The following is a 13,169-nucleotide window of genomic DNA, read 5'->3' on the forward strand; positions in this document are numbered from 1 at the left end:
ATAGGAATTATAACATAAAAAGAGAATTGTATAGGATATAATATTATTTAGGTATATTACAATTTATAACAATAATAATTAATCGTATTATTATAAATAAATTAAAAATGTACAATTTTGTGAAAATCTCACTACTCGTTTACACAATAAATATTATTTAGTAAATTATTAACAAATCCAAGTGTGCATTCAATAAAATAGGTAGCTTAGTATCGCCGTAGAATAGAAGAAAAAATAGCTAGTACACAAAAACAAAATGTATAGTGTTATAATTTAATCGTACCTGGTGATTGCGATGTTTATAATTTTTACGTACACAATAAAAATTATGAATTATAAAATGTATCACCTGTCCTGTCGTATCAAATAGATCAGAACATTTTACGTTGAAATCATAAATAATACACTACAGGTATGTGAAGAGTCCATCGAAGAACGAAAATGTTGTATAAGTAGTACATGTAATTTGTACGGAAGTGTGAAAAAATCGAGAATACAGTATCATATATTCGTATGCAACACGGGCACACAAACGCATCATAACATTGTCACAATCAAATTCACGAGTTTTCTTAATTACTATTTGTTCTATATTCGTAGATCATTTTTTCTGAGAACTAACTAAAAAAAAAATCGAGAAGATAGTTTTCATTCATACTCATAAAATGTATCACATAGTTCCTCGTAGGCACAACCTTTAACTGTTTTTAATTTTCGTCCATTAAAAACATGTAATAAATAATAATTAATAGTTAAAATATTATTATCTTATAATAAACGCAAGAGAATGGCTAAAAGGTATGTACATAAAGGATATTATCGAAAATACGTCGGATAAAGTTATCCGGACGGTTATTCTGAAGTAAATTATTCTGACAATAATAATTAGGGCCGGGATTTCTATACACTTAGCACTGTTTTCTTGATATTAATACCTATTAAAGTTACTCGATTCAGAATAAAAATTTTTAATTTTGCATTTGTTGAAAATTTTAAATTTTAAGCCGGTATTTTTTATTGTTTAGAGCATTTTAGGGCATTTAACACTCGAAATCTGGTTTTTTAATATTATTTTTAATGATTTTTACTTTAAAAAAAGTGACTTTATAACGTGCCAACAAGTTTTTCGAGTTTAATTAATCGAAATTTTTCGAAACGATCCGAACGACGAAAATCGAGATTACGAGCGGCGACGGAAAATTAAATGAGTATAATAATATTCTTTTATTAGATTAAAACGCACGGAAGACTTGTTATCGTACAGCCCCGTAAAAGATTTTTTTTCAAATTTAAAAAAATGCATTATTTTGAAATTTTAGGGCACAAAAAGCATTTTACGGGATTTTCTCGTGGCATTACATTCCCGGCCGTATAATGATTGCGTAACGTCATTATTATATTATGCGAATCGACGACGATATGCGCGAGTGCTGCAGCGCGCGCCTTAGCCCACTTCGTATCCGAAGATGTTCTGCAGATTGTAGTTGAACAGCTTGAAGTCGAGCTCGAACGTGCTGTACAGCCTGAGCACGGTGTCGTGGTCCAGCGGCGCGAAGTACTTGACCAACTGCGTGGACGTGTTGGAGTCGGGACCCTTAGGGAACCGGACGTCGGCCGCGCCCACCACGTGCCGGAGCAGGTAGTCCGAGTCCTCGACCAGCGACTCGTGCTTGCCGATGAAGTCGTAGTCGACGGCGCACGGCCGGCACAGCCTGTCGATGGGCGCCCAGTGCTCGTTGAACACCGTGTCCCGGGTGTCGGCCACGAACGCGGCGAACTCGGCGAACGTCACGTCGTCTCCGTCGCGCAGTGACTGTTCCGTGGCGTTGGCCCGGTACCGCCGGACGATCCGTCGGCCGAACCGCGACTGGAAGTACCGGGAGCTGTCCTGGTGCCGCTGCTCCAGCTTGTTCCGATACGCGGACAGCAGCCGCTCGAACGGGTGCCGGACGAACAGGAACTTGGTGTACGTGGCCAGCATGTCGGCCGCCCGGGCCGCCGGGTAGTCGCTCAGCCGGTCCAGCGTGCTGGGCTTGTGCACCACGTCCGCCGGGATCTGCGACAGGTCCGGCGCGCCCGGCTCCGCGTTCCCGGACAGCGCCATGAACACCCGTTTCCAGTTGGTGCACGCCACCTGTGGGACGACACGTCACGATAATGTGTGTTTTTTAATCACTCTATATAGTGTCTTGGTATATATAAAATACAAGAGGGAAGTAAGAAAGGATTCTTTGGTTTTCAACTTTGAGGATGGTTTTTGACAGCAAATTGGATATAGTCGAAATACTTTATAAGTGGATTGTTCAGACAGCACACACAGTCGCGAAGATAACGCACACTACTGCCCTCCCGCCCACCTTACATTATTAAATCTTATATTATTATTATAATTGTTATTATTATCATTCCTCTTCTTGTTTATATAATTATTATGCGTTTGTCGGCGATTGCACTTTTGCGGTTTCGGGTTTCTGTCACAGAACACAGCACCGGCTGAAATAATCACCGATAAACAGCATATAAAAGGCCGCACGACCGACGACCAAACACCAGTCTTTTACCTGATTTGTAGCAAGACCCACCCGGGCAGACTTGCGCATTTCGGGTAGAAACATCCCAACCAAACCTATCGGATGGTATCTATATCGGTCAATAGTGCAATAGTCAGAGTATTCCGGCATTGCACTGATCCATATATCTACCGCATTTCATGGGGCAATAATCGGAGTATTCTGGCATTGCACCGACTGCCATACCGTTCGATAGGTTCCATCTCCCCGTCGTGCCGTTAAAATGTTAATTTCTCCTCAGTCGATTTTTAGTATTTTGTTGTAATTTAAAAATAAATAACAGTAGATACTTAAATTGTCAACACGGCACACACATCACCAAATATTTACATTAACATTTCCTACACATGGTATAATTTTAACTTTTTGAACTACTTATAAGCATTTGAATTTTTTTCTATAAATATCAATAAAAAAATATAAAAACTCGAAAATCAAAAACACAGTTCCTCATAATTTGTTAAAGATGCATAAACTCACAATTTGTTTTTATGAATATGAAAGTTCAAATTCTAACAAAATTCATTAACATCACGAAAATTTGAAAATAATTTTGTAGTTATAAATATTTTAAATATTACATTTTTAAACTATAAGATTGAAAATTGAACACAAGGTTTCCTTACGTAATTTTAACTGTAACCAAAAACTTTAAAAATGTAGGTATATACATAGTTTTTTTTATAAACATTAAACATTTTAATTGGTACAAAATCAGATATTTAAACGAAGAATAACAATTTTAGTTATTTTATCGTAGTTTAAAAATATTACTAGTGGCTATTTGAAACTATATAAATATATTTTACTATTACAAAAACGTCAAAAATGGTAGGTTGAGTAATTTTATTTTTGCTGAAAATATTGCATTTGGAAATTTAATTGTTTGTCTAAAATATGATTATATACATTAAAAATTACCCACGAATATTATTTTTAAATTACAATAAAATAACTAAATTTGTTATTCTTCGTTTAAATATCTGATTTTGTACCAATTGACTTTTAATTCCCCGTAGTACCAATCATACTCAATAGTCAATTTGCTACAAGAAACGATTAACTAATAAAATGGTCAGGTTTTTCTTATACAAAATAAATCCTATAATATTGTATTTATTATTTTAAGTTTTTTATTATACACATTTACTTATGTATTATATATTTTTTATATAACACATAATAAGTAATATAAATATGACGTACTTATCAATTTGTTTACATCATATTATATTATATTAAGACAATTAGTTATAAACTATAGCTAACGTCAATTTAATGTCCAAAATAATTATTTTATTATAATATATATTACACTATTATCATAATCTTATATTTCTGTTGTTCAACCTGAAAATGATTCTATAACACCCCAGGGCACTACGGTTCATGTACTTTAGGAACCACTACAATATATATAATATATATATACGAAATAACCGGGACACCTGGTTTAATTGTAAGTGAGCGTGTATTTATATTGTACAGTATTATATAGTACTTATATATAATATGTAGGAAGAAGACTATACGTATATACCTCCTAATCTGTTTTTGAAGTCGGTCGGTAAAGTATAAGTGGGTTAGTAGTTGTTAATACCATGGACTATGGAGAATAAAACTAGTTTTAATCTTCGTGGTCATATTATTTACCTAAACGTATACACACTGGCCGCTGACTGTTTCACGTACTTAATATTATTATATTATTATGTTACAGTACACGCCGTACCTACATGCTTATGACGTATTGTCTCCGGTCCTACAGATGTATATATCACGGCAAATTTGCGTCCAACAAAACCAATTTTGTGTTACTAGATTCAATATTACTATTTATTTTTTACCGTTATATTAATTGTAATTATTTGTATTATCAAACTTAAAAAACTTGTAGCATATTATCGGTATTTGTACGTTGGTATTTTACAATATTGTACATAACCAAATTAAAATATTTATACCGTAAAAAGTGATGTTCAAAAATAGATATTATTCTTATACTTTTAAGTTTAAATGTTTTAATATTAAAGCCAATAACACCATAACGTTTCTGCTAATCGCCAATTCTCCATGTAGTAAGATGGATACAACACTTACGAGTGTGACGTCTTATTAGTATTAAGATCTAATAATGTATAACATACTATTAACTCACCTTTGGTACGTAACAATAGAGCAATTTATGTCGATTGTCGACCAGAATGTGGTCCAAGAGTACGCTATCATTGATGGCTTGCTGGTAGTCATCGTCGTTCTTAGGTAACTTGAATGAACGGCACATCACTGACACGTGCTCTTGTCTTTCTAGATAGATCAATCTCTCTAAAAACGATTGTGTGTCATAATTTTCTTCCGTAAAATCATCTAAGAGACAAAAAAAAAGAAAGTTTTTTTAGCATTTTAAAGAAAAACCACTTGTTGTACAACGGCAGTCTTTGCCATTAGTATTTATATAATTTATTTTCCTATTATCCGTAAAATATTATACGATAATTTGAAAAAAAATTCACAGAAAACCTTTTACTCATGTAAAATATGAAAAATATAAAAATTGTGGATTTTGATGTTAAAAAAACTTGTAAGAAACCTTGTACTTAATTTTCAGCTCTACCAGCTATTAAATTATTTTGTAATTTGACGAAATCCATCGAAATTCTGATAACAAATACTTAAAAAAAAAATTTGCTTAAAAAATACAGAAAATACAGCTTGTACATACCGCATTATGATTTAACTATGAAAATAATTAAAATAAAACAATTTAGTAGGAAACCATTGTAAACCTACAAAAAATTAAAACTTAAAAAATACTGTTCTAATATATTCATTCCTCTTTTCTCGCATTTGCCTAGTATACCGAAATAATTTATTATGTATATATATTGCTGGAAGTAGTACCCTTTACCGCCCAAAGCCTACTACTCGTAATTAAGCATTAAGTGTACAACAATAGTGTGTGCAAAATAGAGACATGCTGCAAAATATGTTACGCTGACATACTTTCAAAACGCACATCCGAACACACGTATATTATTTCTGATTACAAACATTTTCTAATACCTGATTACACTTCATTCCCCGAAAAGAAATCAATGGTGTTAAACATCTTATAATTAGATAATCAACATTTATCAAATATATTTGAGTTTTTGTTTTTACACGTTTAATGTGTTAACACATAATAATTGAGTATAATAATAAGCTATTTATTATTAATATTTTATATTGTTTATCATTTATTCATACATTTTCGAAGGCTTTAAAAAGTGTTTGTAGTTTATAATTTTAGATTCTGAGTAGAGCGGTGAATGTTATTTACTTTTTTGTTTTTTTAATGATATATGTGTTTTTTATTCTATTATTTTTCTACTTATTATTACTTTATAGAGCAGTAGACATAAATGAGTTTAAATAAGAAATAGTTACAACATTTAACAACATCACAACATTTTGCAAATGACTTTGTAAGTTGTAGCATAAAATTCATAACACTTTTTAAATTCAAATCTAAAGTTTAAACATTTAATACAAAGTTCCATACAAGTTTTTCTTACCAGAATTATAGGAAATAATTTTGAGGGTAGTGCCATAAATATTTTTATGATTGTCTGGAAGTCAAATTTAGAGAAAATTGGTTATACACACATAAAGTAACGATTTCTCATTAAACGCTTAGTTTTTTTTTTTTTTAATTCCAAAAGTATTAATCGTCTTTTTCAATTAAATTACACATTTTTAAATTTTTAATTAAACTTTAAATATTCCATTGATATAAATATTATCACATTCTACGCCCAATGAAAATTTTCGAAATATTTATAGCACTGACCAATTCACGTTATTCTACGTTAAGTTGATAACAATAATATTATATACTATTATAGTAACTAATAAGTACGTTTTAGGCACAATAATGGACAACCTACCGTATGTCCGTATCAGTAATAGTAAAATAATTACATATAATATAATTATATAATATAATACTATACTTGGTAATATAGGCTACCAGACGTCTTCATTCAGAATGGTTTTTCGTATACAATAATTTAACATTGAATTCAAATAGAAATCCACTACAGTGACCTACTCAATGTTTGAGGCACACTCGAAACCTACTGTACAGTAGAGCGGTTACCTACTTCTCCTTCTTTTTTTTAAATTCAATTTTAAATAGATTACTCACTCTCCAAAACAAACCCAATTTTTTTTAAATTATATAGATAAATTTTTGAAATTATCATATTTTAACAAAATTAAAATAATAAATTCAAAATATTTTGACTATACTTCAGCATTATTTTTATTATATGTATAAAGTTTCATATTTATAGCATTAACATCGTATGCGTATTTGTATTTATTTTAATTATTAGTAGGTAGTATTCTATTTATTATTCTCCACGGTTAATATTTTATAATTTGTTTCCATAATTTAAAATATTATCGTTTTATTATAGCATGTTTTAGTCTTATTAAATATCGAAAGTGATAAAACCTCATCCATGACTCCGCCAATTATGATGATATATATATTATTTTTACGTGATCAACTTGATCAATATTCAAGGTTCGTATAAACGCTAAAAGTGTGAGTTACTATTATTATTATTTCCAGGCACTTTACAGTATACATTTAATCATTGTTTAATTTTTATTAATTTTCCATGAATTAAAATATTAAATAAAAAGTGTTCGTGTTTTGATTTTACGATTATATACGTACCTATCTCATTTAAAGATTCATTCAAATAATTTCTCTATTGATGATCAAATAGTAGAAGATAGACACTCGAGAATAAAAAAGGTTCAAGGTAATATTGATTCACCGCGACTAAAGTTTAAGGTAGGTGTATTAATAATTATTATGTTTATACTTTGCAGAGACAATTGTCAATAAATTCCACATTTTAAATAAATAAACATTACGAAAAAGGTTCTGGCATAGAGGTGACATTCGGCGCTTTTCAAATAAACACACACACAATAATGGTTTAAATATTAACATATTATTCTTTTTTTGTATATACCTAACCACCTAGGTAAAACGTTAAGCCTTATAATATTATTATATACTAGGTATAAATACTATAAATAATATTATAATATAGCCTACTATATAGATACTTTATTAGAATAGTTTTTTTATAAACAAAGTCAGCACGAGTATGAAAATAACCATCATTAATATTTTACAGTATGAAATATAAGTACTTAATTTTTTCACGTATAGATTTACCTCGCGCGTTTTAATAAATAATAATGTACACGTATCTAGTACCATCTATCTACGTTTGTGGCTTTTCAAATTAAATTAAATAAACTTCAAGAATCCGAATTGTATGGTATTGATATAATAATAATATGATGACAACAAATAACAATATAAAATGTTGCCATGCTAAGGCATAGAAATGTATTGTACTAGGAACTAAAATTGTGTGTTGTACGGCACACTTTTGTGTTGAATAAAATGCTAAGTGTGTTAGGTATACGAAATTAAAAAGTGCGTAATGGCCCAACTGTTTCTTATAGTTTTTTCTTAGTTTTATTTTTGATTAATTTATTTATAGATAGGTATTAATACATTTTGACATATTATTTTGTAAAAATATTTTTTCTGTATAATATATAATATAAGTAATTATAATATAATAAATAATCGTGGCAAAACTAAAAATCGGACAAACCTAAGAAATTCCCTGGCAAAACGCGAATTTCTCACGATACTTAGACAAAATGTCATACTTCGTCTTTTGCCCTGATAGGTACATCTACCCAACCTTATTTGAGCAAAACCGTAGTGACTTTTTTCGTAAGATTTTATTACGATTATTAACGACCGCCATAAGCGGACATTTGGTTGAATTTTTAGGGGGCTATAATAATCCAATGTAAAGTGACTCCGCACCCCCTTCTATACATAAATATAACATATTACCTTCGATTTTTGGGGATCTATTAAAATACTTGGGGGACTAAGCCCCTCTAAATCCCCGTCCGCGATGTCCGCCTATGATGACCATACGTAGTATACTTATCATTGGTTTTGTATTTTATCTACTTCTTATATTATAAACACATGTGCACAGAATACACTTTATCTAATTGGTGAATAATATTGAAAGAATAATAATTAATCCTGTATGTAAATACCAGAAAAGTATATTTTTTATAAATAAATGTACTAACTTATTTAATTCTTAAAATGAACATTATACTATAAAATATATTTTTATTATTATTTATGCATATTTAATTATTTTTGAACAATAATATTTATTTTTATAATTATTTATATTTAATATTATAGTATATAGTATTTAAAATGCTACGGTTTTTCCTAAATAAGGTTGATCACTACTATGTTTGCCCGGGCAAAAGCCAAGATATGACATTTTGCCCAATTATCGTGAACAGATCACGTTTTGTGCAAGCATATCTGAGGTTTCCCCGTAACAAATATATATACAAAGTTAACAACTAACTTTGTACATATAGATTAATTACGTACCTACTGACTAATTCATACTTACGTATATAATTTAAATATATTTTGGGGAGTGTGAGGACAAAATCCTCCGCGTTAATGCAAAGTTTAATACAAATTGAATAGAACGAAAAAATATATATTTTAGTCTCTGTGTTGTTATCGTTATTCTATGTCCCTAAAGCGCAGTGTCTCAACCTTTATATTATACGGTGACACGCTATAGAAGTATGTCATACTTTGCAGCAGAATAAAAAAATAAGAATAATAGGTAATATTTAATATTTAATTTTAATTTATAATGTAAAATTAAAAATAACAAAGAAAAAATATATTATAAATAATAATAATATGTTTCGATAAAAAATAACTTATTTCTATTCATCAAAAAAATTATATCAAATGTTAGATACCAATTAATTATTGTTATAAGTCGTATCAAAAATGTTTGTACATTTTGCGTCATTTAATATACATACTTCGCGGCACTTATCCGGCGACACATTAGTTGAAAAACAATGCTATAGAGTATGGACTATAGAGTTTAAAGTTTCGACAACAATTTTGGGCCAGTAAGTAATAAGCTAGTTTAGTTAAGGAATAAGGATATGCTGCAATGAAATACACTCATGATTATATTATATTTTTTATAGTGATATATTTGAGCCTATATTGTGTATTTATGTGTTTCTTATTATCATACTACTGTTCGAACCTACTATATGTTAAATTAATCTGTTTTTGTTTAAACGATTAAAAGTTTATGTTTACTATAGACTAACATTAAAGATAATATTATACTATGACTGAATGTCAATACATTATGTACCTTATTTACTATATTTTACTTTACAAGAAATATACCTAACCTTTGTCTTTTTTTTATTTAATCATGACTATATTATTTATATTCATATTCTAAAAAATAACTTATATTTTGAATTGTAAAATATTATCTTACGCATTAGTGTATATGTTATTTGTTCAAAAGGTTTTACCGATTAATATACAAGTATTTACATGATAATTGCAGATTATAAGATATATTTGTATGTATTTAGTATATTATTTTACGTCCGTATAATAAATGTTTTTATACGCAAAATTTAAACAATGTAAATAACGCATTTTAATAGTACTTACGGGTTTTAAAAATATTTATGTAAAAATGTTCAGTGTAAAATAACATTGCTGTTGAACAAATTATAATCCAACACAGTATCACAATTTTGAGTATCATAATTTATTTTCTTTGGGTCGCAGTCGAAGAATCATTTTTTTCTCTCTAAAAATGGGTGTCACGTAAGAACTTTTCCAATCACCTGGTTAAATTTAAATTTGTAACTAATAAGGAACACATAGTTTAATAATTAATAATATAGTTAAAAGGTAAAAGAGAAGAAGAAGTTGTCGTCTTTAAGCCACATAACTGAATATTTCTCCAACCATTTCAGTAGGTCAACCATCTATTGCCGCTGTTGACCTTGACTTTAAGAAGGAGTAACGGCGACAGTACTTACCACCTCCAACGAAACAGGTTTTCCTTCATAAATAATATTATAAGTATTTTATCATTGATAAAAATAAATATGTAGCAAAATTATTTCCTATAATATTTTAATATCATTATACAAATAATTACTTTTAGTGCTCGCATAAACAACTAAAAAGTACCTATTAACTTAACTAAATGGGTGAAGTAAATTTATTATAAACAGATGTTTAATATAAGCTAAGAATTCTATTAAGAATGTAGGTCAAGTTTAAATAGTTTCAATATTTTAGTTATTAATGTTAACAACAAGTTAAAAAGATACTTGAGAAATAAATTATATTAGAATGTATATAAGTACCCAAATTATATAGAAAAACAAAATAAATCACTAACCAGTAATCACTAATTACAATCTGTTACAGACCTTAATCCCTATAAAAGTTCACAACATATGAGTAAGTACTTAAAAAGAACTAGACAGTAGACTTAATTTCCATCTCACATATATTTTAAAAACCAAGGGTTTTCTAGAAATCGTTTTGAAAATGAAAAAGATTACAAACGGTCATCAAATTAAATGTGTCAATTTTTTGTCGATCATATCAATGGACCTATATAATAGTAATGTGATTGAAACTGTTTTTAATTTGTTATTATGTGTACTAAAAATTTATCAAGCTATATTTTTCAAATTGCATTCCTAATCTATAAGTAGATGTATAAACCAATTCAAATGAGTTCTCAGAAATCTTCGGATGTCTTTTAGATGAGGTGTATGTGTATCGGTAGAATTGACTAAAATTACATACGAATGAGCATAAATCCTTTACCGTTCACGAGCAGCGACGCTGCGATAGTGAATTGTACAATTTGTGGAGGCTGTAGCGCTTCACTATTTATTTTAAATTACACTCGCATACACATTCGTGTTCACTTGTTACACACAAATTTATAAGATCAGCATACGCACTCGAAAAATTGCCTATATTTAACTCCTTAAAAACTATCTGTAATAATTATTATTATAGTACCTATTGAATTAATTCAGATTCAATACCGACCGTTACTAAGGAGATCAATATAGGCAATTTTCTAAGCAATAACTTCTGTGTCGTGTAAATGTATGCGTAGCAAGTGATTTATGGTGTGTGTGACACTGTGACAGTAGTCTAAAATAAATAATAGTGGTAACGCTTCCAAACGTGCACACACAAGTAAAATGCGCACTGTATCAATAATACATAATACATAATTAATTAGTTTTTTTTTATAAAACTAATAGTCTTTTGTCATTTATATCAACTAACCTATATTATTTTATTTTATTATAATACACGAGTTTGAAACCCTTTCGAACATTTTACTAATAATTACATAAATACAATAATTACAATAATGCTTATAATAGAGTAGTAAATTAAATTAAACATTTTAAAAATTGTGATAAGTTTGATAGAATTAAATCTTTAAGAAGATAAATATTAATATATTAACGTATATATATAGTATAAGTATAAAGATCGATAGAGATTTTTTTTGATTTTTTAGAAAAGTTTATTGTGTAGGCGTGTACATTTTGTAGTACGTATATGGTTAAATTGTTATTATTTCTATAAGGAAAGGAGATTTAATAAACAAATCTATCTAAGCTATGTATATTAATCAATATTAAGAAGAAACGATTTTTTCAAAAACAAGCGATAATTTCTAATTTGTGCACTAATAAAATAATGCATTATATGATTTTGTTTTAACAAATGAAATATTTAATGATAATCAGAGTATTTTTTTTTTAATTTATAAATTTCAAAATAATGTGAACTCAAAATTCAAAATTGATTTCCTTTTTATTTTTTTATGTTGGAAATGATATATTGATATAAATTGTTTTTTATTCACTTTAAACATTGTTTACAAGTGATAATAAAAAGTATGTACAGTAAGCTCAAAGCTGTTCTACATTTAGTAGTTTTAGTTCCAATCAATTTGATTTAAAAAGTCCTCGACTGATTACAAATAATTGTAATTGCACGATTTGTGAGTAATCAAGAGAATGAACCACATCCTAAAACAGATAGTAATTTAAATGGTTAGGTACAATTTTACTAGACAGGGACAGGAAAACCATATCAAAATAATAGTGACAATTTTATTTTCTTAAGTTGTAACTGTTTTACTCATATTGAAATATAATGTAGTTGTAATATGCATTTGAAATTATTATTAGTATAAACACAGACACACAGTGCAACAAATCAAATATATTGGTCTAGTTCACCCATGATCTTATCAACACCAAAATTGTCAAGTTCATAGTCAGTAGTCACTCAGTCATAGTATAATGTTACCTATACAAAATGCAAAAAAAATGTATTTACTATAATGTCTATTACTGTATGTCCGTGTATAATACAGTACAGACATTGAATCAATTCAATCAATTACAATTAGGTACACATAAAGTTATAATTTATAAGTAATAAATATCATACACTAAATAGCTATTGTTTTGAATTACATGATTATATGGTTTCAAAAAAAAATATTTTCGAACTATTTTATTTCCTGCTAATGTTTATTCCTTGAATTTTGAATATTGTTGTTTATCATA

General features: G+C 28.8%; 1 protein-coding gene across 1 annotated transcript; it reads right to left on the reverse strand.

The window, feature by feature from the left end:
- Positions 1-26: 26 nt before the first annotated feature.
- LOC132927144 (carbohydrate sulfotransferase 11-like) lies at positions 27-10,501 on the reverse strand. Its single transcript, XM_060991606.1, has 3 exons — positions 10,207-10,501; positions 4,729-4,937; positions 27-2,134 (listed from the first exon to the last, which is right to left on the reverse strand). The coding sequence occupies exons 1-3, from the start codon at positions 10,301-10,303 to the stop codon at positions 1,445-1,447; spliced, it is 996 nt and encodes a 331-aa protein (XP_060847589.1). The 5' UTR covers positions 10,304-10,501; the 3' UTR covers positions 27-1,444.
- Between the last annotated feature and the right edge of the window lie 2,668 nt (positions 10,502-13,169).

Source organism: Rhopalosiphum padi, chromosome 3, assembly GCF_020882245.1.
Source record: "Rhopalosiphum padi isolate XX-2018 chromosome 3, ASM2088224v1, whole genome shotgun sequence".
NCBI lineage: Eukaryota > Metazoa > Arthropoda > Insecta > Hemiptera > Aphididae > Rhopalosiphum > Rhopalosiphum padi.

What these genes read in the sequence shown, in the direction of transcription:
- LOC132927144 (XM_060991606.1), bottom strand. Translation starts at nt 10,303, where the DNA reads ATGATACTCAAAATTGTGATACTGTGTTGGATTATAATTTGTTCAACA. An exon ending in CATAAATATTTTTAAAACCC is followed by an intron (nt 4,938 to 10,206) that starts GTAAGTACTATT and finishes TTTGTCTCTTAG; the next exon opens with ATGATTTTACGGAAGAAAAT. An exon ending in TCTATTGTTACGTACCAAAG is followed by an intron (nt 2,135 to 4,728) that starts GTGAGTTAATAG and finishes GTCGTCCCACAG; the next exon opens with GTGGCGTGCACCAACTGGAA.